The 27,750-nt window shown below is 45.1% G+C and overlaps 1 protein-coding gene across 1 annotated transcript in view; it reads right to left on the bottom strand.

Moving 5' to 3' along the window:
* The window catches only part of PHLPP1 (PH domain and leucine rich repeat protein phosphatase 1), a 232,685-nt gene that overhangs the window by 68,714 nt on the left and 136,221 nt on the right, over positions 1-27,750 (bottom strand). The window contains exon 4 of the mRNA XM_068993677.1: positions 26,823-26,989. Coding sequence (XP_068849778.1) covers positions 26,823-26,989 — 167 coding nt within the window. The remainder of the gene's footprint in view (positions 1-26,822; positions 26,990-27,750) is intronic.

Here is a 27,750-nt window from a genome sequence, read left to right as displayed (position 1 = left end):
AATATGCTATCTAGGTTAGTCATAACTTTTCTTCCAAGGAGTAAGCATCTTTTAATTTCATGACCATCTGCAGTGATTTTGGAGCCCCCCAAAATAAAGTCTGACACTGTTTCTACTGTTTCCCCATCTATTTCCCATGAAGTGATGGGACCAGATGCCATGATCCACATTTTCTATTGAGAAGCAAATCCAATTAGCTATTGCATTATGTCAATTATTTTAAAAACTGGCCATGCCTAAAGTCTAAGCAAGGTATACAATGCCTAAAACAGACACAGTATCTTAAAAATAAACTCAATTCAATCCAGTCAACATTTTAAAGAAACTGTCATGTGACTTCTTTACTAAATTCTAAATAAAAAATGTCAAGCTTTGCTCTAAACAACTATATCCATTTTATTCTAGACAGAAATCTGACAATGTACACATCTGACAGATTGATAGTGGTTTTCTTGGATGACAGAGTAAGTTTAAAGTGAAAAAGAAAGCTTAAAAATTACTGCTAAACTTATTAAATAATAACTAAAACATTTTCGTATTTTACCATTTGACTCCTTAGTCCTTCTTGAAAGAGAATGTCATCCTCTATTCTGACTATCCATGATCTATGTGACACAAGCTGGAATTACAGGGTCTATTATTTCCAGCCCAGGAGTTCTCAAAGCAAAGTTGGGGGCAATGGAAGACATCCTTAAAACCCTCTCAGGAGGTTCTCAAGCTCAAAATTATGTTCAAAACAACACTAAGGTGTCATTTGCCTCTTGTCACTCTCCCTTCCTCCCAAATGTCCAGGGGAGGTTTCCAGACGGCACACATCTCTGTGAGAGCACACCTGTTTAGAAGCAGAAACAGACTCGAGAATCCAACTGTCTTCAACTAAGCCAGGATTTAAAAGATTTGCAACAACATAAAACAATGATATTCTTCTATTTTTTTTGTTTTAGAAGGTAGTTATTTTTCATAAAAAATACATATGTTAACAAGAATGGCATCTATTTGTTTTCTAAATTAATTACTATATATTAAAATATTTTTCAGCTTAAATTTATACTATAGTAAATATCAACAGCTTAATCCACAGAAATAAAAGCTGCTTAGGGTCCTCAATTTTTGAGACAGTAAAAGAATTCTGAGATAAAGTTGCCACATAAAACACAGGGCTCCAGTTAAATTTCTATTTCAGACAAACTACAAATATTTTTTAGTATGTCTCAAATGTTGCATGAGACTTACTTATGCTAAAAAAATATATATTCTTTGTTTTTCTGAAATTCAAATTTAACTAGATTTTTTTTTCCCTTCTAATTCTGGCAACTTTGTCCTGAAATAGATAAAACTGCTGCTCCAGCCCAAACAAAGACAGTATCCTGCCGTGTAGATGTGTTACCTCCTTTGGCAGGACTGGCCACAGTTTCAAAATATGCATGGAATTAAACTAAACTGTTTTTTAAGAAGTTCTTCTATGAAGGAAAAAAGTCCTGAACATTATCCAACACAATATAGCACAAAGACTTTAGAAAGTGGAGAATGGAAGGATTACAATTCCAGTAATTACTCACGATGGAAAATGGAATCACTGGCTTTTGGGAAAGTATTTGTCAATAATGGGGGAAAAGGTATATTCATCTATATAAACAAGTTTACTAGGACCACACCATTGCTGAGAGGAAAGGAAGTCATTAGTAAGCTGAATGAGTAAAAGGCAGCTGACAAACTTAAGTGGAAGAGAAAAGATCAATAATAATAATAATTACAGGCCAAGAGTCCCTATATAACAAGGAGTGCAGGCTCCCTCCACGTAGAGCTGTGCTGTCTGGCACAATACCGGTAGATTGAGGCGGTTCCTGGGCACCTGCAACGGAACCAGTCAAAACTGACGTGTTTCTCTAATCATAACACACACACTGGATTTCAAAGACTTAGTACATGCAAGTTCTATCAATTTTTCAGAACTGATCATTTTGATTTTGTGGTTTTTCATTTACTAAGTTGTGTCTGACTCTCTGTGACCCCATGAACTGCAGCATGCCAGGCTTCCCTGTCCTTCACTAGCTTCCAGAGTGGGCTCAAACTCACGTCCACTGAATCAGTGATGCCATCCAACCACCTCATCCTCTGTTGCCCCGTTCACCTCCCATCCTAAGTCTTTCCCAGCATCAGGGTCTTTTCCAACAAGTCAGCTCTTTGCATCAGGTGGTCAAAGTACTGGAGCTTCAGTATCAGCATCAGTCCTTTCGATGAATATTCAGGGTTGACTAGTTTGATATCCTTGCTGTCCAAGGGACTCTCAAGAGTCTTCTCCAACACCACAGTTTGAAAGCATTAACTCTTTGGGCTCAGCCTTCTTTATGGCCCAACTCTCATATCCGTACATGACTACTGGAAAAACCACAGCTTTGACTGTACAGACTTTTGTCAGTAAAGCGATGTCTCTGTGTTTTAATAAGCTTGGCTAGGTTTGTCATTGCTTTCTTCCAAGGAGCAAACTTTGTTCAGTGCTCATGTGAGCCTCTCCCATAGGCCCACCCGCCCAGGACACTGTGTCCACAGCCCAAGGAGCGGACGGAGCCTGGGCCCACGGGCTGTGGGGTCCTGGTCCCTGCAGGATGCGGGACGGAGCTGGAGGCGGGAGAGGAGGAGACTCGGGCCACTGAGCTGGGCTCCCCGGGCGGCCACAGCCAAGGCAGAGCCGCTGGGAGAGCGCACGGATGAGACTGGCCCCGGTCCAACGCAGAACCGCTAGGGGAACATACCGGCTAGAGTGTCGAGACTGCCCCCCATCCAGCACAGAACCATTAGGTGGGCACGGACTAGACTGCCCCCCGGCTGCCTGAGTTCTTTTATGTCAAGAGGTCCTGGTAATGAACACGGAACTAATGAGCCTCCACCAACAGGAAGAGCTCGGGGAAGGTCAAAGGAGACGCCGCGTTCTCCCACCTCCCAGAGCCCGCCTCTGTGGCATCCACCTTGGCCAAGGTCTGTGTGACCCAGGGTGGACTGGATCAGAATGACTGGTCAAAGACAACCTGGAAGCTAATCCCATCAGGAGGAAACCCGAGGCCACGAGCCACGTGGCAGAGCAGCTCTCCGGGGCTCCCTGGCCCCTCTGCTCTCCAATAAAGCCTCGCTTTGTCAGCCCGTGTGTCTCCTCGGACAACCCGGCTCCAAGTGTTGGACAAGAGCCCACAGTCAGGCCCTGGAAGGGGTCCCCCAAGGGGTCTGGGGATTCTAAACTTGAATCCAAATGTGGTCTTAAAAGTGTGTGTGTGAAGGCAGGAGGAGAGAATCTGTTTCAGTGGCAGGTTTTAGGTTATTAGAATTCACACACTTAGCTATGTGGTCTAAGGCCTCCATCTGCACGCCTGCCCTGGAACCTACACCCTCCAGGGCTGAACCCAGTCTAAGCATCTGAAACCTCTCTCACTCCAGCCCCACCTCGCCGAGGTGGCCCTGCACAGCCGACCCCCAACTGCTTCCGGAAACGAACACAGCATGCAGCAGGCTTGTTCAGCCAACAAAGCGTGATTGTTTCTGAGAACTCAAGTTCTTGATCAAAATACAGTAAAACTCAACTGTTTTGGAAACTCTAACCCTTAGTCTTCTCAGAGGTCCACGTCTTCTTTATGTCTGTGGAAAGCTGCCAGGTTACACGCATCTGCTAATTCAAAAACCCCTCCCCAGGAAAATAAGAGGGAAGGTCCCCTAGAACCACCTCCCTCTGGTCTTCAAATGAGTGACAGAGATGCCTCAGGGCGACGATTCAGTGAGAGGGAGATGGGAGATCAGGAGAGAACCATGACCTTTCCTCCCTTTGAAAAAGAATGCAGGGGAGGGAGCAGGGTGACCCCACACCATTACGGAAGAAAAAACTAGAAATCTCTGTCTCCGACAAGACAAAAGATTTTTAGTTCTGTCATGCGAACAGGTGAGACAGATAAGTAATCAAATGTGCACAGATTCAGATTCTAAAATAAAATTTGGCTGACTTTGGAAAAACGCCTATCTGGTGAAACAGCTTAAATAATTTTATTTTAAAAACTAACATTAACAGTTCTCAAACCGTAAGATTAAATCCTTGAAAAGAAGCTACAGGAATTCATTCATGCTCAATATAGGAAAGCAGAGGCAAATCCATGCATCCGACGACGGAAGATTCATAAAATTATTTTAAAGATGATTGTGATAATTACAGCTATCAGTTGATCAATAAAAAAATTCTTTTTGATACGTTACAAATTAAAAGGAAAAGAAGCTGTTTGTGTGTGTGTGTGTGTGTGTGTAATCTGCTGTATGTATGGGATTCCCTGGTGGCTCAGTAAAGAATCTGTCTGCAATGTGGGAGACCAGGGTTTGAAACCGGGTTGGAAAGATCCCTTGGAGACGGGAATGGCAACCCACTCCAGTATTCTTGCCTGGGTATACACACACACAGGCACACACACAGTGCCAAGGTTAAAGAAAGCTGCTCACAGTAGGTACATCAGGACTTCTCCTCTCTCCTGCTTTCCGATTACACTTTACTAAAGACTTAGATGTAAACAGACATCAATTACTAATCATTCTAAGTCATAGGCTGAAGAATGGTCTCAAGTAGCGAGTGGAAAGCACTCTTTCCACCCTCGCTTCCGCCACAGAGGGCGTCACTGTTGGCCCTGGAGGACAGTGAACACCGTGAACACTATGCACACTCACCTGCACACAGACTCAGGTACAGCCCACACCCCCAGTCCCCCAACAGCCTGAGGAGATGAACTGTACTCTCACACAGACTCAGGCACAGCCCACACCCCCAGTCCCCCAACAGCCTGAGGAGATGAACTGTACTCTCACACAGACTCAGGCACAGCCCACACCCCCAGTCCCCCAACAGCCTGAGGAGATGAACTGTACTCTCACACAGACTCAGGCACAGCCCACACCCCCAGTCCCCCAACAGCCTGAGGAGAGCGACTGTACTCTCACAGACTCAGGCACAGCCCACACTCCCAGGCCCCAACAGCCTGAAGAGACCAACTGTACTCTCAAAGAGACCAATTGTACTCTCACAAAGACTCGGGTGCAGCCCACACTCCCAGTCCCCCAACAGCCTGAGGAGAGCGACTGTACTCTCAAAGAGACCAACTGTACTCTCACACAGACTCAGGTGCAGCCCACACTCCCAGTCCCCCAACAGCCTGAGGAGACCAACTATACTCTCACACAGACTCAGGCACAGCCCACACTCCCAGTCCCCCAACAGCCTGAGGAGATCGACTATACTCTCACACAGACTCAGGCACAGCCCACACTCCCAGGCCCCAACAGCCTGAAGAGACTGACTGTACCCTCACACAGAGTGAGGCACAGCCCATACTCCCAGACCCCCCAACAGCCTGAGGAGACCGACTGTACTCTCACAGAGACTCATGTACAGCCCACACCCCCAGTCCCCCAACAGCCTGAGGAGACGAACTGTACTCTCACACAGACTCAGGCACAGCCCACACTCCCAGACCCCGAAAAGCCTGAGGAGAGTGACTGTACTCTCACACAGTCAGGCACAGCCCACACTCCCAGACCCCAAACAGCCTGAGGAGACCAACTGTACTCTCAAAGAGACCAACTGTACTCTCACACAGACTCAGGCACAGCCCACACTCCCAGGCCCCAACAGCCTGAGGAGACTGACTGAACTGTCACACAGACTCAGGCACAGCCCACACTCCCAGTCCACTCAACAGCCTGAGAAGACCAACGCTACTGTCACACAGAGTCAGGCACAGCCCACATACCCAGTCGCCCAAGCCTGAAGAGACCGACTGTACTTTCACACAGACTCAGGCACAGCCCACACTCCCAGACCACCCAACAGCCTGAGGAGACCAACTCTACTTTCACACAGACTCAGGCACAGCCGACACTCTCAGTCCCCCAACAGCCTGAGAAGTCCAACTTTACTTTTACAGAGCAAACAAAACATTTAAAGAAAAGGGATATAACTCACGTTCATTTGTTCTGTAACAGAGCTCAGAATAGGGAGAAATGCAGTTAATATTCACCCACTCTAAGAAACAGTGATCTTAGCTCTCCAAATGAATTCCACGGTACGGTGGGCAGTGTGAGTGTCAACTCCGGTCTGCCTTAGTCTGAAGTTCCCAGGCATACTTCTGTGTCCATCTCAGGTGTCACACAAGAGCACAATCACTAAACACACTTGGGTCATCTACAGAGACAAAAGCCTCTGACTGTGTTTCGTGAGAAAAAAATCATCAAGGTCCCTTGCAAACTAGGAATCCTAAAGCAAAATGCATGACGATCTGCAAAGGGTGGGGGCCGAGAGGCGAGAGGGGGTCAAAGGCGGGGACAGCAAACGCCGAGCAGACACGTCACTGCAGCCAAGGCAAATGGTACTTCTTCCATTTGCGCTCTTGTGCTCACAGGAGTGTGAGATGGAAGGACAGGAAGAAGGATGCTGCCCACAGACACGAGACGCGCTCCGCTCTCCAGGGGCTCAACCTACTTCCCTTTCCTTTCTCTCTCCAGCTTCTCAGCCATAACTCATCAACAGCAGGGCCGGAAGGGCACACAGCTTAATGCTGCTGTTGGAACGGCAGCCATTCGTTCTGTCCCCGCACGGGCCTCGTCTCCTGGTCAACCTAGGCAGCACCACAGCACGCCATGGCGTTGCAGTCTTCACTTAGCGTTGAGTGGATCTTGTTCCTCAGTCACTGAATTCCCGGCTGACATCTTCCAAGCTACTCTCTCCAACAAGTCATTCAACTCGACAAAATCAAAGGGTCTTTAGTTTCTTACATTAAACCCAAAGGTTAACATCATCATATTCATGCATCCAACTCCTTATGTCTCTATTATGTATATTCACTGGGTCACAGAGAAAGCAAGGGAATTCCAGAAAAACACCTGCTTCACTGACTACACTAAAGCTGTTGACTATGTGGATCACAACAAACTGGAAAATCCAGAGATCACCTTACCTATGTCCTGAGAAACCTACATGTGGGTCAAGAATGGGACATGAACAATGGACCGGCTCTAAATTGGGAAGGGAGTATGACTGTTTATTGTCACCCTGCTTATTTAACTTACATGCCGAGTACATCATGGAAAGTGCCGGGCTGGATGAATCACAAGCTGGAATCAAGATTGCCAGGAGAAATATCAACAACCTCAGATATGCAGATGACACAACTGTAACGGCAGAAAGTGAAGAGGAACTAAAGGGCATCTCGATGAGGGTCAGAGAAGAAAGTGAAAAACTTGCCTTAAAACTCAACATTCAAAAAACTAGAATTATGGCATCTGGTCCCATCACTTCATGGCAAGTATTAATCGAAAGGGAAAAAGTGAAGACAGTGACAGATTTTATTTTCTTGGGCTCCAAAAATCACCAGATGGTGACTGCAGCCATGAAATTAAAAGATGCTTGTTCCTTGGAAAAAAAGCTATGACAAACCAAGACAGTATATTCAAAAGCAGAGACATCACTTTGCCGACAAAGGTCCTTATAGTCAAAGCTATTGTTTTTCCAGTAGTTGTGTATGGATGTGAGAGTTGGACTATAAAGAAGGCTGAGAGGCAAAGAACTGATGCTTTCGAATTGTGTTATTAGAGAACTAAGAGTCTCCTGGACTGCAAAATCAGACCAGTCCATCCTAAAGGAAATCAACCCTGAATATGCATTGCAAGGAGTGATGTTGAAGCTGAAACTCCAATACTTTGGCCACCTGACGTGTAAAACTGACTCACTGGAAAATACCCTTATTGCTGGGAAAGACTGAGGGCAGGAGGAGAAGGGGACGACAGAGGATGAGATGATTGAATGGCATCACTGACTCAATGGACATGAGTCTGGGCAAACTCTGGGAGATAGTGAAGGACAGGGAAACCTGGTGCGCTGCAGTCCATGGGATCACAGAGAGCTGGACACGACTGAGTGACTGAATAACAACCGCAGATTTTAAAAACAGATCTACCAGCTGATTTCATTTTGGCCTCTAGAAAAACTGCCTGAGAGCAAGTACTCCTTAGAAAATAAAGAGAAGTCATGTTTTCCAAGGGTAGGAAAGAAAAGGCAAATAAATGTTCTAAGACATCACAGATGAGAAAAACAAATACACAAATGCTATCAATTCTCATATACCTCCCTGGCCTAGGCTTGCTTTATTACTATCACAGACTTGCTTAATCTTTTCTCCTTTCTCAGCCTCTATCCACTCAGTCTACCCACACTCAAAGATTTATATCCAAGGTTCTGTGTCTGAGTTAAAGTAAGGGGTATATACAGCCCATATTAATTTAGGAAATAAAACCAGATAAATAGCATGGTAACTATCTGAGCTTTAGATCCATCTAAATCTTCAGTAAATTTCCTTCCAGGAACTAAGGGTGCTAAGAAAGGAAAAACTAAGGTACTAGGAAAACTTGACTGTAAAATAAAATGACAGTATGGTGGAAACAGTTCTATTTTTAAACACATTCTAAATGTGTTTAAAGTGAGTGTCACACACTGCACTCATGAAGAGGAAACTGCATTTGTCTTACTCAACGAGTTAAAGAAAAATCAATATTACTTTCTGGAGTTATTATTCCCCACAAGTGGGTCAATTATAAAAAGGTTCCCTGGGAGACTAGATTTCCGTTTCATAGTAACAGTTCGAGTTTAACTTGTTTTTTTCCTTGTAGGGGGACAGGCTAATACAGGTTGGAAATTATTAGGCTTTAGTACTGAGTAATGAAGGCACTGCTTGAGGGCTAGAGCCGTAAGCGCGACTCCAGGCTTAGCCCCCTGCTTTCCATTAATTGTTAATTATGAAAAGCAGGCTCCCCTGTGGTCTGGAGAGGCTGCATCTTAACGGAGAGTGCCGGCTCCCAGTGCTCTATAATACAAGCTAGATTCACTTCTAAGAGAAAAAGTGCTTTTATCTGGTCACCAAAATGACAGGTGCCCATTTTCACAAACTTGAGAAACAGGTAAACAAAACGTTAACAGCCTCCCATGGGTGCTCAGTTGCTCTGTAACCCCGTGACCCTGCAACCCCATGACCCTGAGACCCCACAGACTGTGGCCCGCCAGGCTCCTCTCGCCATGGGATTCCCCAGACAAGAGCAGTGGTACAGTCGCTCAGTCATGTGTGATCCTGCAACCCCATGGGCTGTGGCCCACCAGGCTCCTCTGTCCATGGCATTCCCCAGGCAAGAATACTATAGTGGACTGCCATGCCCTCCTCCAGGGGATCTTCCCAATCCAGGGACTGAACCTGGGTCTCCTGAACTGCAGGTGGATTCTTTACCATCTGAGCCACCAGGGAAGCCCAAATCTCATCCTGCTGGATAACCGGTGTGCAGAGTTGGTATACATCCCTCCAAAGCTTTCTTCCTTCTGAAACACACAGATGAATACACCGGAGATAACCTCCCTCCCTACTTGTTGAGTGGGATTGTACCACACACTTTTCCAACTTGCTTTCTCACCTGATACAAACAAGTCGTCTTTCTGCGTCAACACCTGGAGTCTGACTCACTCTTCTGACAGCCGCATAACACAGGGCACAAAAGCGCCACCTTTTACTCCATCCCTCTGCCGGCCAACGCCGGCTACTCCATTGTTTGCTGGCAGAAATAATTCAGCCTATTTGTTTGTGCATCAATGATTTTTATTTTGCAGTGTTTATGGTTGCCCAATGCCATGGATATTTCTGAAACCCAACAAGCTCTAAAAATTGAGAGATTTTTCTTTGATTCATGTGGTGGCAAAAATGATCTAAACTGATGTGAATATCCATCTGTTGTTCCCTTAGAAATACAAAGGTGTTTGCTTATGGAGTGTTTTCCCAAACCTTGAGCTAGGTGTTATATTATATAGTATATTATATTATACAGTATATGTATTATCTTTGAAAATCTCTGAAATCTGAGACACAAATAGCCTCAAGAGTTTTGGATTAGAGATTGTGAACCTGTATTTCTAAATATATAACTGACGGGTCTATGAGTATGTACAATTAAACATTTTTAAACTCTCTCATTTCTATACAACTTTTAAAGGTTGCTGTCCATTCGCAGGCTTTGCAGAGTACTGGCTGCACTCCCTGCGTTGTGCAGCACACCTCTGAGCCTATCTCACACCTAAGAGTATGTATCTCCCACTACACACTTATTTTACTAATGCGCAGCACAGGAAAAAATGGCGAAAGTTGTAGAAATTCACACTCCCAGTCAGAGAGCGTTTCTTTCTGCACTGTCTCCGCTCCCTTTAATGTTAGCTGCCGTTGCTAATGTTACGTCAGTCGCCAGTTGTGTCCAACTCTGTGCGACCACATGGACTGCAGCCCACCAGGCTCCCCTGTCCCTGGGGTTCTCCAGGCAAGAACACTGGAGTGGGCTGCCATTTCCTTCTCCAGTGCATGAAAGTGAAAAGTGAAAGTGAAGTCGCTCAGTCGTGTCCGACTCCTAGCAACCCCATGGACTGCAGCCCACCAGGCTCCTCCGTCCATGGGAATTTCCAGGCAAGAGTACTGGAGTGGGGTGCCATTGCCTTCTCCTTTGCTAATGTTAGCTTTGTCGCTAATCTGATGGGCAAAAAGCTGTACCAGCTCATTTCAACTGCTCTTTCTCAATGAAGTTCATCTTTTTGTGAAGTTCACCCTCTTTGAAATTCAGTCATACTCGACTATTTTTCTCCTGGATTGTTCTTCCTCTACATATTAATTTGTAGGAGCTCCCTGAACACTACGTGCCATTTGGCGCCGTGCGCTCCACGCGAGTCGCATGACACTCCAGCCTACGGCTTCGTTTTTCCCTCTGCTAATGCTGACTTTAGCCACACAGTAATTTTATTTGTTCAAATTTGGCGGCTTTTTCCTTTATGGAATCTGTTTTTCACCTTTTTCCTGAGAAGGTCCCTCACCCCAAAGCAGCACAGATATTCTCCTGTATTCCCTTCTAATATCTATATTTTTTAAATTTAATTTTTATTTCACCTAATATTTATGTTTGATGGAGGTCCAAGTTGCTTTTTTTTTTGTTTTTCTGGTAACTAAATATGCCAATGCCATTTATCAAATAAACCATCCACTTGGATTTCTATTCAAATTAAATAAACTTCATGCACTAGGAGAAGACAATAAAAAGAGAAAAGTGTGGTGCTGTTCCAGCAAAACAGACGAAGAAAAAGGCCTGGGTAAAAACAAGTTGCATTTATTGTTTCTTTTCTTTTTTTCCCCAAGAGAATTTAAAAAATCAAATGCCTGTATTTTTTGTTCTTCCTAACAGCCCGCCTTGTGGCCTCGTGTCAGCAAAATGTTTTAATAAAATTATTAGTCTGACAGAGCAACTCTCCTCTTTTAGCTTTAGAAGAACAAGTCTTGGGAAGGGTGTAAAACAAGCACTGAAGGCCTTTCCTCGAGAGAAATGTTAGTTACATCAATGAGTGAAAGAGACGTCACTCAGCGGCTTCCTGCTCGTCCTCCAGACTCCTCAAACTCCTTCCGTGTGAAACACTGCTGGCTTATGGACTTACTCCCACACCCTGTTTTAATAAAATTTTTTGCCCCAGTCCAGGAATGATATAGGGCAACCTGGACATGCTATAATTATTTTATAAGAAAGAAAAATAATTTGACAGACACTTAAAGAGTTTCTCTTCTGGATATGAAGAAAAGAGAGAGTGCCTTTTGCCCCATGTTCTTCTCGGACTCACCTGCAGTTGTGCGGGCTGAGAAACATTTGAGTCTTTGGGCAGCTGCAGAACTGCTGGGAACTTCCACTTCAGAAGGCACGGCTCGGCTTCTCAGAGTCCACACTCTTCTCCACGCCCCTGAATCGTGCTGCCCTGGCACCGAACTCTCACCGGTGACTTTTCCATCCATTTCTTAGGGCGGCACTTTTCCCTGCTGTCCCTTCACAGCTTCAGAAACGAAGCCGCATGAGCTCGCACACAAGGCCCTGTCCCGAGGCCTGAGCAGCCCGCTGGCTTTGTCCACGTTCAGCACCCACTAGGGTCATCCTGGGAAGCCCAGCACGACCAGCGCTAAGGGAGCCACTACCAGCTGCTCAACAAGCAGACGGGGAAACAGTGAGAGACCTTATTTCCTTGGGCTCCGAAAATCACTGCAGATGGTGACTGCAGCCATGAAATTAAAAGATGCTTGCTCCTTGGAAGGAAAGTTATGAGCAACCTAGACACCATATTAAAAAGCAGAGACATTATTTTGCCAACAAAGGTCCATCCAGTCAAAGCTATAGTTTTTCCAGTAGTCATGTATGGAGAGTTGGACTATAAACAAAGCTGAGCGCCAAAGACTTGATGCTTTTGAACTGTGGTGTTGGAGATGACTCTTGAGAGTCCCTTGGGCTGCAAGGAGATCCAACCAGTTCATCCTAAAGATTAGTCCTGAGTGTTCACTGGAAGGACTGATGTTGAAGCTGAAACTCCAATCCTTTGGCCACCTGATGCGAAGGGCTGACTCATTTGAAAAGACCCTGATGCTGGGAAAGATTGAAGGTGGGAGGAGAAGGGGACGACAAAGGATGAGATGGTTGGATGGCATCACTGACTCGATGGATATGAGTTTGGGTAAACTCCGGGAGTTGGTGATGGACAGAGAGGCCTAGTGTGCTGCAGTCCATGGGGTTGCAAGGAGTCAGACATAGCTGAGCAACTGAACTGAACTGAACCGGCTTCTCAACATTTGAGCAAAATAAATGCAAACCACCCACCTTAGTCCTCATCACTGTAAATGACTGTCAGTATATGCAAAACAAGCATGATACCTTCTCATAGGGCTAGAAAACAAAAATAAACACACGCATAGTGTTACTTGGATAAAGTTTAACATTTATGGCCAAGAAGGATCAGAGCAACATTTTCTCAAGAACTGCTGCAGATGTTAAAAATGCTGAATAATTAAACCAAAGCTACAACACACAGACATAATTTTTCCAAAATAACCATCAAGGAAATAAGGAACACTCAAGTGTGGGCAATAATTACAATGGACATGTTACTGCAAGGGCAAATTAGACCATTCCCTAAAGAGAGAAATTTTTACTTTAATCCTCCCTTTTAAAATAATTCAAACAACAGGCATTTATTGGTTACTTCCTCTGTGCCAAATCCTAGACTCAGTTAACCCTATGGATACAACAGTCGACAAGACAGAGTTCCTGTCCATAGCAAGGGAGGGGGCAGCATGCCGCAGCAGGGTGCTGCAAATCCAGGAATCACGTTACACAGAGGACCACCCCAAACCACAAGACGGTAACCACATGGAAATAGCAGTCACTAGATTACAGGAGCTCTGCACCATCTAAACTGGTGAAAACAGTAAGTTGTAAGTGGCATAAAGCTGTCACTTTCTGATTCTTTCATAAACTGGCAAGACAATAAAAAAAAAGTATGTTAAGTTACAGTTAAACATCTCTTATCAAATAGTTTCTCACTTTATCCATGACTACATTTTGTCATTTTCTCACCAACAGATCTGCCCATAGTTAGCCAGTTTCATCACGATACTATTCGAAGCATGTTTAATACTAACCACCACACTATCCTGGAGAAGGGAATGCCTACCCACTCCAGTGTTCTGGTCTGGAGAATCCCACGGACCAAGGAGCTTGGTGGTCCATGGGGTTGCAAAGAGTTGGACACGACTGAGCAACTAAGCACAAAAGCACCAGACTAGTAGGACAAGTAAGAAAATGTAAAAACATTTCTGTAACAGGCAGAAGACAGACAGCCATTTCTACTTCTCAAAGCAGAGAAGACCCACACAGTATACTTGGATAAAATCCCAGGTGAGTCATACAAGGATATGTAAAAATGAAAACCAGGTAATGTCTCTTTCAAGGATATTAGATTACCAAAGGAGATGGTGAACACAAGCTAAGGCTGGAGAGAATACTTATGTCATGAAAACATGCTTAGACGTGAAAAGCTTAAAAGCTCATATCATAAACAGAGCAGGCATATCTGGTATTTAAACAGAAAAAAATCCAATACCCAAAGTTTAATAGGTATAATAAAAATCTGATCCTAGGACTAAACCATTCACTCACTGGACACTTTCAGAGTTCTCATTGGGCACAGAGGTGTGTGAATGAGGCATGGCTTTCCCCTTCAGGAACTGGACACAGCTTGGGAGTGAAGCTGCTCTAATGGAAAGCAGAAGATGAAAACGCACTGGAAAAAAAATACCATGAGTGCCTACAGAAAAGTCACTTGTCTCAAAGGGACATGAATAGGCAGATGGGGACTCGAAAAGAGACATTCAGAAAAAGCAGTCTGGTGTGACCATGCCTCAGACGTCAGGAAGCACTGCTGGAAGGCAGCGGTCTGTGCCCCGTCACTAGAGGCTCTGATTCAGCAGGTCTGGGGTGAAACCCAGGAATCTCTGTTCCTAGTAAATATCCCAGGTGATTCTGACGTAGGCATTGCACAAATCACATTTTGAGAAACACTAATTTGGAGGGCAAAAGCTCTATTTCTGGAAAACAGTAAGCAAATACACTCTTAAGCAGAAAGCAAGCAAGCTTGTGATTGTAAAGGATGCTTAAAGACTTTTCAGAGTGCCTTAAATTCCAGATGAAGACACTGCTATGTACCTATGGAAATTACCGGACAGGGAAACAGCCTGTTGGAATGCACAGGTTCGTGCACCCCATGAATGAATGAACCCCACGCTCTCCCTTCGTGTGCTCCCTCTACACACACACACGCCATCTCAACTGGGGTGAGAGTGAGCCTTCCAGCGGAAATTGCACACACACACGCCATCTCAACTGGGGTGAGAGTGAGCCTTCCAGTGGAAATTACACACACACACGCCATCTCAACTGGGGTGAGAGTGAGCCTTCCAGCGGAAATTGCACACACACACGCCATCTCAACTGGGCTGAGAGTGAGCCTTCCAGCAGAAATTGCACACACACACGCCATCTCAACGGGGGTGAAAGTGAGCCTTCCAGCGGAAATTTTTAAACTGGAGGAAAGAAAAATTGTTTGGAGAGTCAGACTCCCCTTAGGTTTCTCGTTAATTCCGAGTCCCAAAGACAGCACCAGGGCGGGATGGGCGCGCGGGCATCAGGAGGCCTCCCCGTCAAGTGCCCTGCCAGCTCCAGCACCGTCCTAACTCGCCACGGAAACGACAGCGGGAACCCGACGGCTCCAGGGGACAGCAAACCACAAAACTACACTCGGGACCAACAGGAACCCTTGCAGGCCTCTGGTTTCCCAGTTCCCTGTGTGCTGTCAGAGGCGCTCCAGTCAGCTGTGTGAGTCTGACGTGAGGCAGTGGAGAGAGGGAGAAAGGGGGACATCACTGACTTCCATCAGCAGCCTCAGGCTAGCAACAGAAACACTGTTTCAGAGTCACCAGTAACTATATTAAACCATCAACAACCACAAAACTGGCCCGCTTGCTGCATGCTTAACCGGTCCCCTAAGAGCCAGGCAGGGGGGAAAGTTGGTTTCCACACAGAATAGCAAATTTCTGCAAATACTACGTCTAACATTAAACTCTAACAGTTGAAACTTGAGAGTCCAGCAAAGAGCTCCAAGAAAATAAGCAGAAGAACAGAACCCGCCAGGGTGCAGTCCAGCCTCGCGGGACTCAAGCCAAGGGCTCTGAAGACTCCTGCCCACTTTTCATTTAAGTGGGGAAAAAAAAAGTTCAAGAGCATCTTAAAGGATCCCAAGAAGTCAACAGAGAAAGCCGAATTTAATGCAGTCTGGTTGATAAATAAATCTTTTGTTTCTCTCTGAGCTCTCTTCTAAACACACTGTACGAGGGAAGGAGAAAATAGGCTGTTACGGCCAGAAATGAGGCTGGGAGCCGTAGCCAAGGAGGGCAGCGTAGGCTACACAATCTCAGTGCCCCGAGCTTTAAGCAAAGGCTTTCCTTTGATCAGACGCTCAGGAAAAGAAAAGGTGAACTGTGTGAGCTGGAAAACTTCCCAAGAGGATCGAAATTCCATCTGAAAAGCACAGCTGTGTAAGAAACGAACGTCTGGGGCTGGGAAGAGTTCACCGGAGGAAGGGCATTCCACGCAGTCTCTGAGCTAGCTTCCTTAGACACTTGGCAAGCCTCCCACCAAGCCCAGCAGTGGAAATTCCTTCCTGAGGTTTTCTCTCCTTGAGCAACAACTGTGCTGTGTTTTGTCTCTAAAGCATCGGCTACGCCCTTTCTTCAGCAATCAACTGCTCCTGTTTGCTTGTAATATTTTTTACCTGACAGAGCATCTTCGCAGAAGCGGGAGCTGTTCGGAGCTGCAGTCCACGTCCGGCAAATAAGCCGAAAAAACATTTTGGCATGCCACTCCCGATCTCACTATGTTAAGGAATCATCACTATTTCCATTAAAAGTGAGTTTTCAGGAATCACTGACAAAAACAAAAATTAAAATCTCTGTTTCTGTAAACACCTGGAGATTTCGGCAGGGACGGGCAATTAAGATGACCTACTGTAGCTCTACAATGTCAAGATCCCCGAAAGAGCAGAGCAGGAGATAAGGTCACTTATTTTTCATTTCATGAAGACTCAAAATGTAGCAAATTGAGCTTTCTAAGAAGAAAGGTACTTGATAAATTGCCAGGCATAATTATGAGTTTCTAAATGTTCATCTCTTTACAGCTTCCATTCTTTTACACCCACATACTTGCACACCTAACCCAACTTCATTCCTTTACTCCCATCTGAAAAATTCTCACCCCTCCTATCTCTCTTCTCTTTTCAGCTTAAGGAATTTCACATCTAACCGGACAACCTTTGAAGTACCATGGAAAAGCGACCAGAAACATACACATACAAATTATTAGCATCAAACTTTGCTTTTGAGTTTCCTCTGACCCTGCTCTCTGTAAGCACTGCACTGGACTATCACCGCCGAGGAGCTCTCTGACAGATCCCCCCGCAAACTTCAGACTTGTCGGCATAACACGACTACTCGTGAAACTTTAACAAGGGACAGATTCAGCTCTTTTAATGTAAAAGTACATTTCAAATGTTTGAACACCAAAGTCATTTAGTATAAATAAGTTCACACTGCTCTGATGCCGTGTTCAAAACAATAAAACTAAGACATGAGAAGGAAAATTATATTCCTTGAACTCAAGCCAGGAAAAACTTGTCCTCTTCATTGACTTTACAAAGAAACAATATATTTTATTAACAATCTTAGGACTAATACCACCTGCAACGTCTAAGTGGAATACAATTAATATAAGTGAAATAGTATCTACTAATAAATAGAGGTAAATAATGCATCTTAATTATTAGTAACATACGGAATCTAGAAGGAAACCACAGAAACTACCAAAAATTACTCTGATTTTGCCTCTCCTCTATCTCTGAAAACTAACTGAAGAGCTCCAATGCCAATAAAGGAAACACAGACCCTGGGAGTTCCAAGAACAACGCTTTCTCTGAGACTGCTGGCCTGCGGGCGGACATCTGCACGCCGCCTTTCCAGAATTAGAGTGCTGCTGCAAACGCCACTTAGGATGCTCTTCGAACACTGCTCATTTGGTTACGTGAGAATTTCCAATAGAAAGGATAATTAGGGGGACATGTGGTTAAAAGAAGAAGTCTCACAACGCCTGTGATAAATGCATTATATGTAAAGTTTTTTTCTGGATATCTGCCCTAACACTGTAACCTAGAAATTCATCCCTTGAGATGTGGTAAAAACTTAAAAATAAATTATCCTTTGGTTCTTCTCTAACATATTCCCTGTGCTTTGACTTGAGATGAACAAAAATTCCTTCAACATAAACAGAAAACAAGAAATTAAATATATGGCATATCTCAAAAATACCTACTACCTGTACAACCCTGAAGAAGTCACTCCAGTGCTTTCTGAAGTGTAACTGAGTATAAACATATATAATTTCAATTCCTAGTATCAAACACCTGTGTGCATGTACACATATAAACTTACTACTTTGAAAACTTAGCAATAAAATCCTTCACGGATAACGGGGATGGGAGACAAAAATCTCAGATTAGTACGCGGTGGTAAATAAATTGGTTTAAAGCCTAAGGTTTTTTTTTTGTTGTTGTTGCTTTGTTTTTAACAAAGGGCAACACAATATCATCCTCATAAAATGCTCAGACCCCACAGACCAAGCCCCCTCAGCCTGCCTCCCTCACACGCGGCGCCACAGACACTCCACAAACCTTGGCTGGCAGCGAAAACCTCGAAAGTCTTCCACCTTAAATCAAAGTCAGGGCTTTACAGTAAAACTACATGCTACGCAGAGCAAGCTGATAGTATGTAACTGGATATGTTTTGTTCTGCTTTAAAAATGCAAATGAAAGATGCTGGACCCAAGTACATACGACACGACTCACAGATATTATGAACAGAAACGGGCAGAAGTACTGGACGGTGTCAGCAGTGGGGACAGTGGTCATCCTCGGGGGCCGAGAGGAGGGCACAGCGCGCCAGGAACCGACTGCTCAGCACACGCGCACGGGCCACACGCGCTCACTTGGCGGCAGCCTATCAAAGCGTCCTTCCCTTGCACTTCCACAAGAAGACCTTCAAAGGCTACACAAGGAGTAAAATGGGACCCCAGGCCCTCTCCCCGGTTTACTCCCTGGGGGAAACCGAACCCTGGCTCGAAGACTTCAGGGGGAGCAGAGAGCACCGATCCGACAGCGGGCGGACCCTGGAAGCACACACTGCGCCCAGAGGCCCCGGCTCCGCCAGCGCTGCACTCCCCGGGCCCCGGCACGCCCTGCCCAGGGAAGACCAAAGCACGGCCCTCAGGAACGGGGACGCACCCCCGAGAGAAGACCCCCAGGTACCATCTGTGGAAGTTCCCCACAAAGCCACAAGGCTCACCCTCGACAGCCCTGCCGTGAAGACGTAGGGAGGAGGGACCTCGCCCACAGACCCCGGCGCGCCACTCACTTCGCAGGGGCTCCCATCAAAGAGGACCCGGGAGCGAAGGGTCGCGGTGCGTGCTGTCCCTTCAGTCGTGTCTGACTCTTTGCAACCACGTGGGCGGCAGCCCGCCAGGCTCCTCTGTCCATGGGACTCTCTAGACAGAAACACCGCAGTGGGTTGCCACGACCGCCTCCAGGGGATCTTCCCAACCCAGGGATGGAACCCAAGCCCCTTGCGTCTCCTCCATCGGCAGGCGGGTTCTTTACCACTAGCACCACCTGGGAAGCCTAAGGATCACCAGTGAGTGACATAAAAGTCAGACACCCACACAAACAGGAAACAAGAAACCAAGGCAGCAAAGGACACGTCCTCAGAAAAGGAAGACACGCACCCGTCGCGGGGAAGGTGGGTGCCGGTGGGGGCAGAACGCTGCTAAAATGCACACCAATTAAACACACACATAAGAAAGACCTCTTGGAAAATAAGGACAGCAGAAATCCAGAAGGTCAAGATGAAGTAGAGAAACGCTGTTAAGAAGTAGGGCATTAAGAGGAAAATTAGAGCATCGGCGGACAAATGAGGAGCTCCTGCCTAACTACTAGGAATTCAGAGGAAGAATCAGAGGAAGAAAAGAGAAAATGAAATGGGAGGAAAGTATCACACAATATGAGAAAGTTTTCCAGAACTGAAGGACATGCTTTTTTTTTTTTTTTTTTCCCAGATCAAGTGTTCATCTTAGTGGCTGAAATGAACAGAGTACCAAAAAAGAAAATCCTAAAGGAGCTACCTCGCGCCCGAGGTCAGGAGTGGTGGCCAAGAGGAGCTACCCTGCGTCCAAAGTAAGGAGCAGCGGCTACACTTTGTTGGAGCAGCCGAGAAGAGAGACCCCATGTCCAAGGTAAGAGAAACCCAAGTAAGACGGTAGGTGCTGAGAGAGGGGATCAGAGGGCAGACACTGAAACCACAATCACAGACAACTAGCCAATCTGATCACACGGAATACAGCCTGGTCTAAATCAATGAAACTAAGCCATGCCCTGTGGGGACACCCAAGACGGACGAGTCATGGTGGAGAGGTGACAGAATGTGGTCCACTGGAGAAGGGAATGGCAAACCACTTCAGTATTCTTGCCTTGAGAGCCCCATGAACAGTATGAAAAGGCAAAACGATAGGACACTGAAAGAGGAACTCCCCAGGTCAGTAGGTGCCCAATATGCTACTCAGTGGGGAAATAACTCCAGAAAGAATGAAGGGATGGAGCCAAAGCAAAAACCACAGCCAGTTGTGGATGTGACTAGAGATGAAGCAAGGTCCGATGCTGTAAAGAGCAATACTGCATAGGAACCTGGAATGTCAGGTCCATGAATCAAGGCAAACTGGAAGTGGTCAAACAGGAGATGTCAAGAGTGAACATCGACATTCTAGGAAATCAGTGAACTAAGATGGACTGGAATGGGTGAATTTAATTCAGATGACCATTGTATCTACTACTGCGGGCAGGAATCCCTTAGAAGAGATGGAGTAGCCATCTTAGTCAACAAAAGAGTTCGAAATGCCAGTACTTCAATGCAATCTCAAAAACAACAAAAGGATCTCTGTTTGTTTCCAAGGCAAACCATTCAATATCACGGTAATCCAAGTCTATGCCCCAGCCAGTAATGCTGAAGAAGCTGAACAGTTCTATAAAGACCTATAAGACATTCTAGAACTAACACCCAAAAAAGATGTCCTTTTCATTATAGGGGACTGGAATGCAAAAGTAGGAAGTCAAGAAACACCTGGAGTAACAGGCAAATTTGGCCTTGGAATGCGGAATGAAGCAGGGCAAAGACTAATAGAGTTTTGCCAAGAAAATGCACTGGTCATAACAAACACCCTCTTCCAACAACACAAGAGAAGACTTTACACATGGACATCACCAGATGGTCAACACTGAAATCAGATTGATTATATCCTTTGCAGCCAAAGATAGAGAAGCTCTATACAGTCAGCAAAACCAAGACCAGGAGCTGACTGTGGCTCAGATCATGAACTCCTTATTGCCAAATTCAGACTTAAATTGAGAAAGTAGGGAAAACCACTAGACCATTCAGGTATGACCTAAATCAAATCCCTTATGATTATACAGTGGAAGTGAGAAATAGATTTAAGGGCCTAGATCTCATAGACAGAGTGCCTGAAGAACCATGGATGGAGGTTCGTGACATTGTACAGGAGACAGGGATCAAGACCATCCCCAAGAAAAAGAACTGGAAAAAGGCAAAATGGCTGTCTGAGGAGGCCTTACAAATAGCCGTGAAAAGAAGATAAGTGAAAAGCAAAAGAGAAAAGGAAAGATATACCCATCTGAATGCAGAGTTCCAAAGAATAGCAAGGAGAGATAAGAAAGCCTTCCTCAGGGATCAATGCAAAGAAATAGGGGAAAACAACGGAATGGGAAAGACTAGAGATCTCTTCAAGAAAATTAGAGATACCAAGAGAACTTTTCATGCAAAGATGGACTCAAGAAAGGACAGAAATGGTATGGACCTAACAGAAGCAGAAGATATTAAGAAGAGGGGGCAAGAATATACAGAAAAACTGTACAAAAAGGATCTTCACGACCCGGACAATCATGATGGTGTGATCACTCACCTAGAGCCAGACATCCTGGAATGTGAAGTCAAGTGGGCCTTAGGAAGCATCACTACGAACACAGCTAGTGGAGGTGATGGAATACCAGTTGAGCTGTTTCAAATCCTGAAAAACGATGCTGTGAAAGTGCTGCACTCAATATGCCAGCAAATTTGGAAAACTCAGCAGTGGCCACAGGACTGGAAAAGGTCAGTTTTCATTCCAATCCCAAAGAAACGCAATGCAAAAGAATGCTCCAACTACCACACAACTGCACTCATCTCACACACTAGTAAAGTAATGCTCAAAATTCTCCAAGCCAGGCTTCAACAGTATGTGAACTCTGAACCTCCTGATGTTCAAGCTGGTTTTAGCAAAGGCAGAGGAACCAGAGATCAAATTGCCAACATCCACTGGATCATGGAAAAAGCAAGAGAGTTCCAGAAAAAACATCTACTTTGCTTTACTGACTATGCCAAAGCCTTCGACTCTGTGGATCACAATAAACTGTGGAAAATTCTGAAAGAGATGGGCATACCAGACCATCTAACCTGCCTCTTGAGAAACCTATATGCAGGTCAGGAAGCAACAGTTAGAACTGGACATGGAACAACAGACTGGTTCCAAATAGGAAAAGGAGTGCGTCAAGGCTGTATATTGTCACCCTGCTTATTTAACTTATATGCAGAGTACATCACGAGAAACACTGGGCTGGAGGAAGCACAAGCTGGAATCAAGATTGCCGGAAGAAATATCAATAACCTCAGATATGCAGATGACACCACCCTTATGGCAGAAAGTAAAGAACTAAAGAGCCTCTTTATGAAAGTGAAAGAGGAGAGTGAAAAAGTTGGCTTAAAGCTCAACAGTCAGAAAACGAAGATCATGGCATCCAGTCCCATCACTTCATGGGAAATAGATGGAGAAACAGTGGAAACAGTGTCAGACTTTATTTTTTTGGGCTCCAAAATCACTGCAGATGGTGATTGCAGCCATGAAATGAAAAGATGCTTACTCCTTGGAAGGAAAGTTATGACCAACCTAGACAGCATATCGAAAAGCAGAGACATTACTTTGCCAACAAAGGTCCGTCTAATTAAGACTAGAAAGCTATCGTTTTTCCAGTGGTCATGTATGGATGTGAGGGTTGGACTATGAAGAAAGCTGAGCACTGAAGAATTGATGGTTTTGAACTGTGGTGTTGGAGAAGACTCTTGAGAGTCCCTTGGACTGCTAGCAGATCCAACCAGTCCGTCCTAAAGGAGACCAGTCCTGGGTATGTATTAGAAGGACTGATGCTGAAACTGAAGTTCCAATACTTTGGCCACCTGATGCAAATAACTGACTTATTTGAAAAGACCCTGATGCTGAAAAAGATTCTGGGCATGAGGAGAAGGGGATGACAGAGGATGAGATGGCTGGATGGAATCACTGACTCAATGGACATAGGTTTGGGTGGACTTGGGGAGTTGGTGATGGACAGGGAGGCCTGGTGTGCTGTGGTCCATGGGGTCGCAAAGAGTAGGACCTGACTGAGCGACTGAACTGAACTGAAAACCTCTTTAGAGTTGTTCAAGAAAAAAAGAAGAAAGAAGGGCTACAAAGCAAGGATCAGAGTGTGTGACATTGTTTAATAGCAACTGTAGAAGCTAAACAACACTGGTGCACTGGCTTCAGAATCCTGAGGCAACGTGTTTTTCATCCAGAAACCAGTCAAATCATCAAACATACGAGAAAATATTTTTAGAGATACAAAGTATGTAATAAATTTGTCTCCATGTCCCCTTTCTCAGGAGGATCCTAGAAGATGTCCCACTAAAAAGGAGGAGTTGTCCAAGACGGAACTGCTAGACACAGGACAGCATATGGAAAGCCCCAGCGAGACGAAAAGGGCATCAGGGAAATGGTGAAAGGCACCCCCAGGAGAACAGGGGGGTACCAGACCTCCTGAGCAGCGCCCATGCTGGCTCCAGGAAGGAAGCAGTCTCTAGGAAAAGGGCGTTGAGAAGAGGGTTAGAGTTCTGTCACCTTAAGAGCATGAGAGAAAAGGAAAAGGACGCTCATCTCTATGCTACCATCCACCGCATTTAAGTGCCTTAGGGATGAATTACAGTCGCATACTCAAAGTGACGTCAGCCTTCAACAGCAACTTAACCGAACATGGACACCTCCACACCGAGAGGCTGAGGGGAGCAGCGGTCGGGGCGCAGGGCTGAGCGGCTGGAGACAGGGAGGAGAAGCAAATCGCCACTTTCCACAGCGATGTCAACCGCAGTCCAATAACGAACAGTTCAGAAACAGTAGCAGGTACGTACTACCTGGGAAGAAGGAGAAGACAGCACGCAAGGAGCCCCGAGAATCAGAAGCAGCTGTCTAGGGGGCAGGACTTGGTGTAAGGAGGGGTTGGAGTTCCAAGCACCTGTGTCTTTTCTTACTGCAAGATTTTTTACAAATTTATATAAAATATTGCTTTCATGGGACAAAAGTTTAAATTTTTTAAAATACAAAACAAAACCAAGAAAGGCACGAAACAGAAGCCAAGAAAGCGAACGAGGGTGAACTGCAGTGGGAAAGTGGCAGTGGGATGGCCATTTCCCCCCGGTCTCTGCAGCAGTCCAGGTGAGAGCTGACAGCTGCCTGGAGAGGGTGTGCGCTGAGAGACGGGAAGCAGCAGAGAAGGGTGGATGCACTCAACAGCTATTTACAGATTTGGAATCAACAGACACGGGGGATCAATCAGGAGCTTCGGAAAGCACCAACAGGCAGGGCAATGCCCCCCAAGATCCCTCTACCCAGAGACTTATTTATTTAATCCATAAATGCTGACTCTTTGGGGCTATCATATTCCCCTATGTTATTACAGGCATTTTGATTTTCTTTTTGTTTAGGGTTTAATTTTTGGATTATTATGAAATACACAAACAGGAAAATACAGAAAACAATAATGATCATCCAAGTATGCACTACTCAGCTTTTCAAATATTAACATTTTGAACCTTTTGCCTATTTGTCTCTAACTTTTTTAAAAGAAATAAACATTATGGATGTAGCTCAAACCCTCTTCAAACCATTCCCAAATCACACCCGCTTAACCAGCCCCCAGAAGGTCAATGTTGACCTGATTCTGGCATCTCACATCTCCGTCTGCCTCGCCTCTGAAGTAAAAGTGTTGGTCTGGATGGACTGTAGCCCCTTCTCTTCTGAGACGACAGGACTGAATAGCATGATGCAGAACTCTTGATGGGAAATACACAAGAATGCTTCAAAAAATTCCAAAACACCCAAGACAGACTGAATGATGATATTACCCTTTAGCCAAAAAAAAAAAATCACAGCAACTTTATTACAAGAGTCAGTAAAAATAGTATTATCAGTGCATAGGGCATATAAACACCCAAGCTGGAGAAGTTCCCTGTGGTTCCCTTTCACTGTAACCATAGCTCCAGGGAAAAATAAGGAAGTGCTTGAGCACACCTTTCTGGGTTCTTACTGCCCAGGGAGCTAATTCACTGAGGCACCAAACTGTCCCGACTGTGCCAGGACTCTTCTTGGCCAGCACGTCAGAACCAAAATACTCTTTCAAAAAATGTATAACTCCAATTTCACTTTAAAACTGCCCATGAAGAGGCAAGAAAGTTACTTGTGCTACGTCTCGACCCTTATGTGGGCCTTCTTCATTTCCTGGGTGATGAAATGTGAAGTGCACACAAAGGGCCCTGCCATAGGCAGTGTGCCGATACCCCAAGGAAACACTCGCACGACCGTGTGAGCCGCGAGCCAAACTGGTCACAGTGTGCACGGAACACCACTTTCAGCTGGAAGCACAATCGACAAGCTCAGTGCTCAGACTTGGGCTCTTGGCAGACACTTTCTCTACAGTGAAGTGAGAAGGTCACTTCAGGGAAAACAACTGACAGCATTTGTTGCCAAGGCTAGCCTTCAAGCTTTCGACTGAAATTTAAAATGCTGGAAAACTCATTTCCCCAGTGAGCCTGACAACTTCCCAATACTTCAGAATTTTTTCTGATGAGATCAGTGGTGATATTAACAACAGCCACTCCTTGAAACTGCATAACGAAGAATGTTAACATTTGGAATATCCGTATTATCCCAACAAACCAGTATTTTCCAAATGACCAACACTTAATGCAATGAAATGATGTATGGGCAAAGATCCACTCAAAGTGCCAGGAAGACCAGTGTATCCTAATGTAGAAGAATTTTAAAAGTCTACTGAAAGGGTTTTACATTCCACATTGAAATCCACATGTAAGAAATTACCACTTAAATCCACCTGCAATGCAGGAGACCCAGGTTCAATCCCTGAGGCAGGAAGATAACCTGGAGAGGAAACACTCCAGTGTTCTTGCTGGCGGACGACAACCCACAGGGTTGCTAAGAGTCGGACACAACTTAGCGACTGAGCATATCAAAGAAGTATACTCACAGTCATCTGAAAAGACCACTGAAACACTCTTCCCTTCTCCAACATATCCACACAAACTTCACATTAATACTAATGGATTATTCTTTCTGGATGTTAAAAATCTTAAACACATAATCACAATGGTTAATGATCATAGCTTAATCTATGATCATTAATAGGCACTTACAAACAAATGGACTATTCATTCTTTCTTTAAAAGTTATATCCTTCTGGAGTAACTGTCTCATATATTTGCAACAAATACGTGAGCATCAGAGGCTTTATTTACCACAGAATCAAGATTGATCACTGCTCAAAAAAGAAAGAAAGAAAGAAAATTTGGTAAATCCTTCAATCTATTTCAGAAAGAAGTAAAGTCCCTGCCCTCTAGTTATGAAAGGGCAGACCCTTTTCATTTACCGCGTGACTCTTGAAACCTATACACTAATAACCCAGATAATGTGGTATTAATGGATTTAAACTTTAGTTCTTAGATTTCAAAGGAAACATCTTTTCATGGAAAAAACTGACCTTTTTGTAAATTTTGAAAGACGTATCTGACCAAACCCCTAAAGTTCAGAAGTAACACACCAAATATTAACTTTTCCCAGACACATTTGTAGATTGGTTAAGAAATACAAGTGGTTTAGGAGAAGTGCTCTTCTTGTACAAATGTATCCAGTTAATGAATATCTACATCATTCATTTCAAAGAGGGACCCTGAGGACAATTTGAGAATGAGGACTGACAGTGTCTGCACTGCCAGAGTCCTGCTACCCGGCCTCTGAGAGAGCAAGGTGCCCCGCTGCAGCTGCCCCACCTGAACAGTCCAGAAACAACCAGAAACTGACACCTCCTCCCCGTCCTAGTCAGCCACCCGCTTCTGCACGCTCACCTTTGCAGTTCACCGAGCCCCCGTGCAGCTGGTAGACTGGGACTCTGCCTTAGAAAGTTCTGTTTTAAATTGAGATGAGTGAGGTCTTGGCTGTAGAAGAGGTTGGCAGGCAGATGCTCCAGGCTACAGCAGGAGAGGTCCACTGAGCTAACACGCTGTGACACGACCTACAGGGGGATAAAAGCCACAGTTCAGCTTCCAGAGCACCCTTCACCCTGTAACCGTTTTCCACAGACAGAAACAAAGTAACCTCATGTGGGAGCACAGACTAGCTATGCAATCAGCACCATTACTCAAATCCAAACCAAGAGCATTTAGACAGGACGGAGCAAAGGATCATGGCATCTGGTCCCATCACTTCATGGGAAATAGATGGGGAAACAGTGGACACAGTGTCAGACTTTATTTTTTTGGGCTCCAAAATCACTGCAGATGGTGACTGCAGCCATGAAATTAAAAGACGCTTACTCCTTGGAAGAAAAGTTATGACCAACCTAGATAGCATATTCAAAAGCAGAGACATTACTTTGCCAACAAAGGTCCATCTAGTCAAGGCTATGGTTTTTCCTGTGGTCATGTATGGATGTGAGAGTTGGACTGTGAAGAAAGCTGAGCGCCAAAGAATTGATGCTTTTGAACTGTGGTGTTGGAGAAGACTCTTGGGAGTCCCTTGGACTGCAAGGAGATCCAACCAGTCCATCCTAAAGGAGATCAGCCCTGGGATTTCTTTGGAAGGACTGATGCTGAAGCTGAAACTCCAGTACTTTGGCCACTTCGTGTGAAGAGCTGACTCACTGAAAAGACTCTGATGCTGGGAGGGATTGGGGGCAGGAGGAGAAGGGGACGACAGAGGATGAGATGGCTGGATGGCATCACTGACTCGATGGACGTGAGTCTGAGTGAACTCCAGGAGATAGTGATGGACAGG

This window comes from Capricornis sumatraensis, chromosome 21 (assembly GCF_032405125.1).
Source record: "Capricornis sumatraensis isolate serow.1 chromosome 21, serow.2, whole genome shotgun sequence".
Lineage (NCBI taxonomy): Eukaryota > Metazoa > Chordata > Mammalia > Artiodactyla > Bovidae > Capricornis > Capricornis sumatraensis.
The sequence above is the reverse complement of the archived record's forward strand: the minus strand, read 5'-3'. Positions and strand labels throughout refer to the sequence as shown.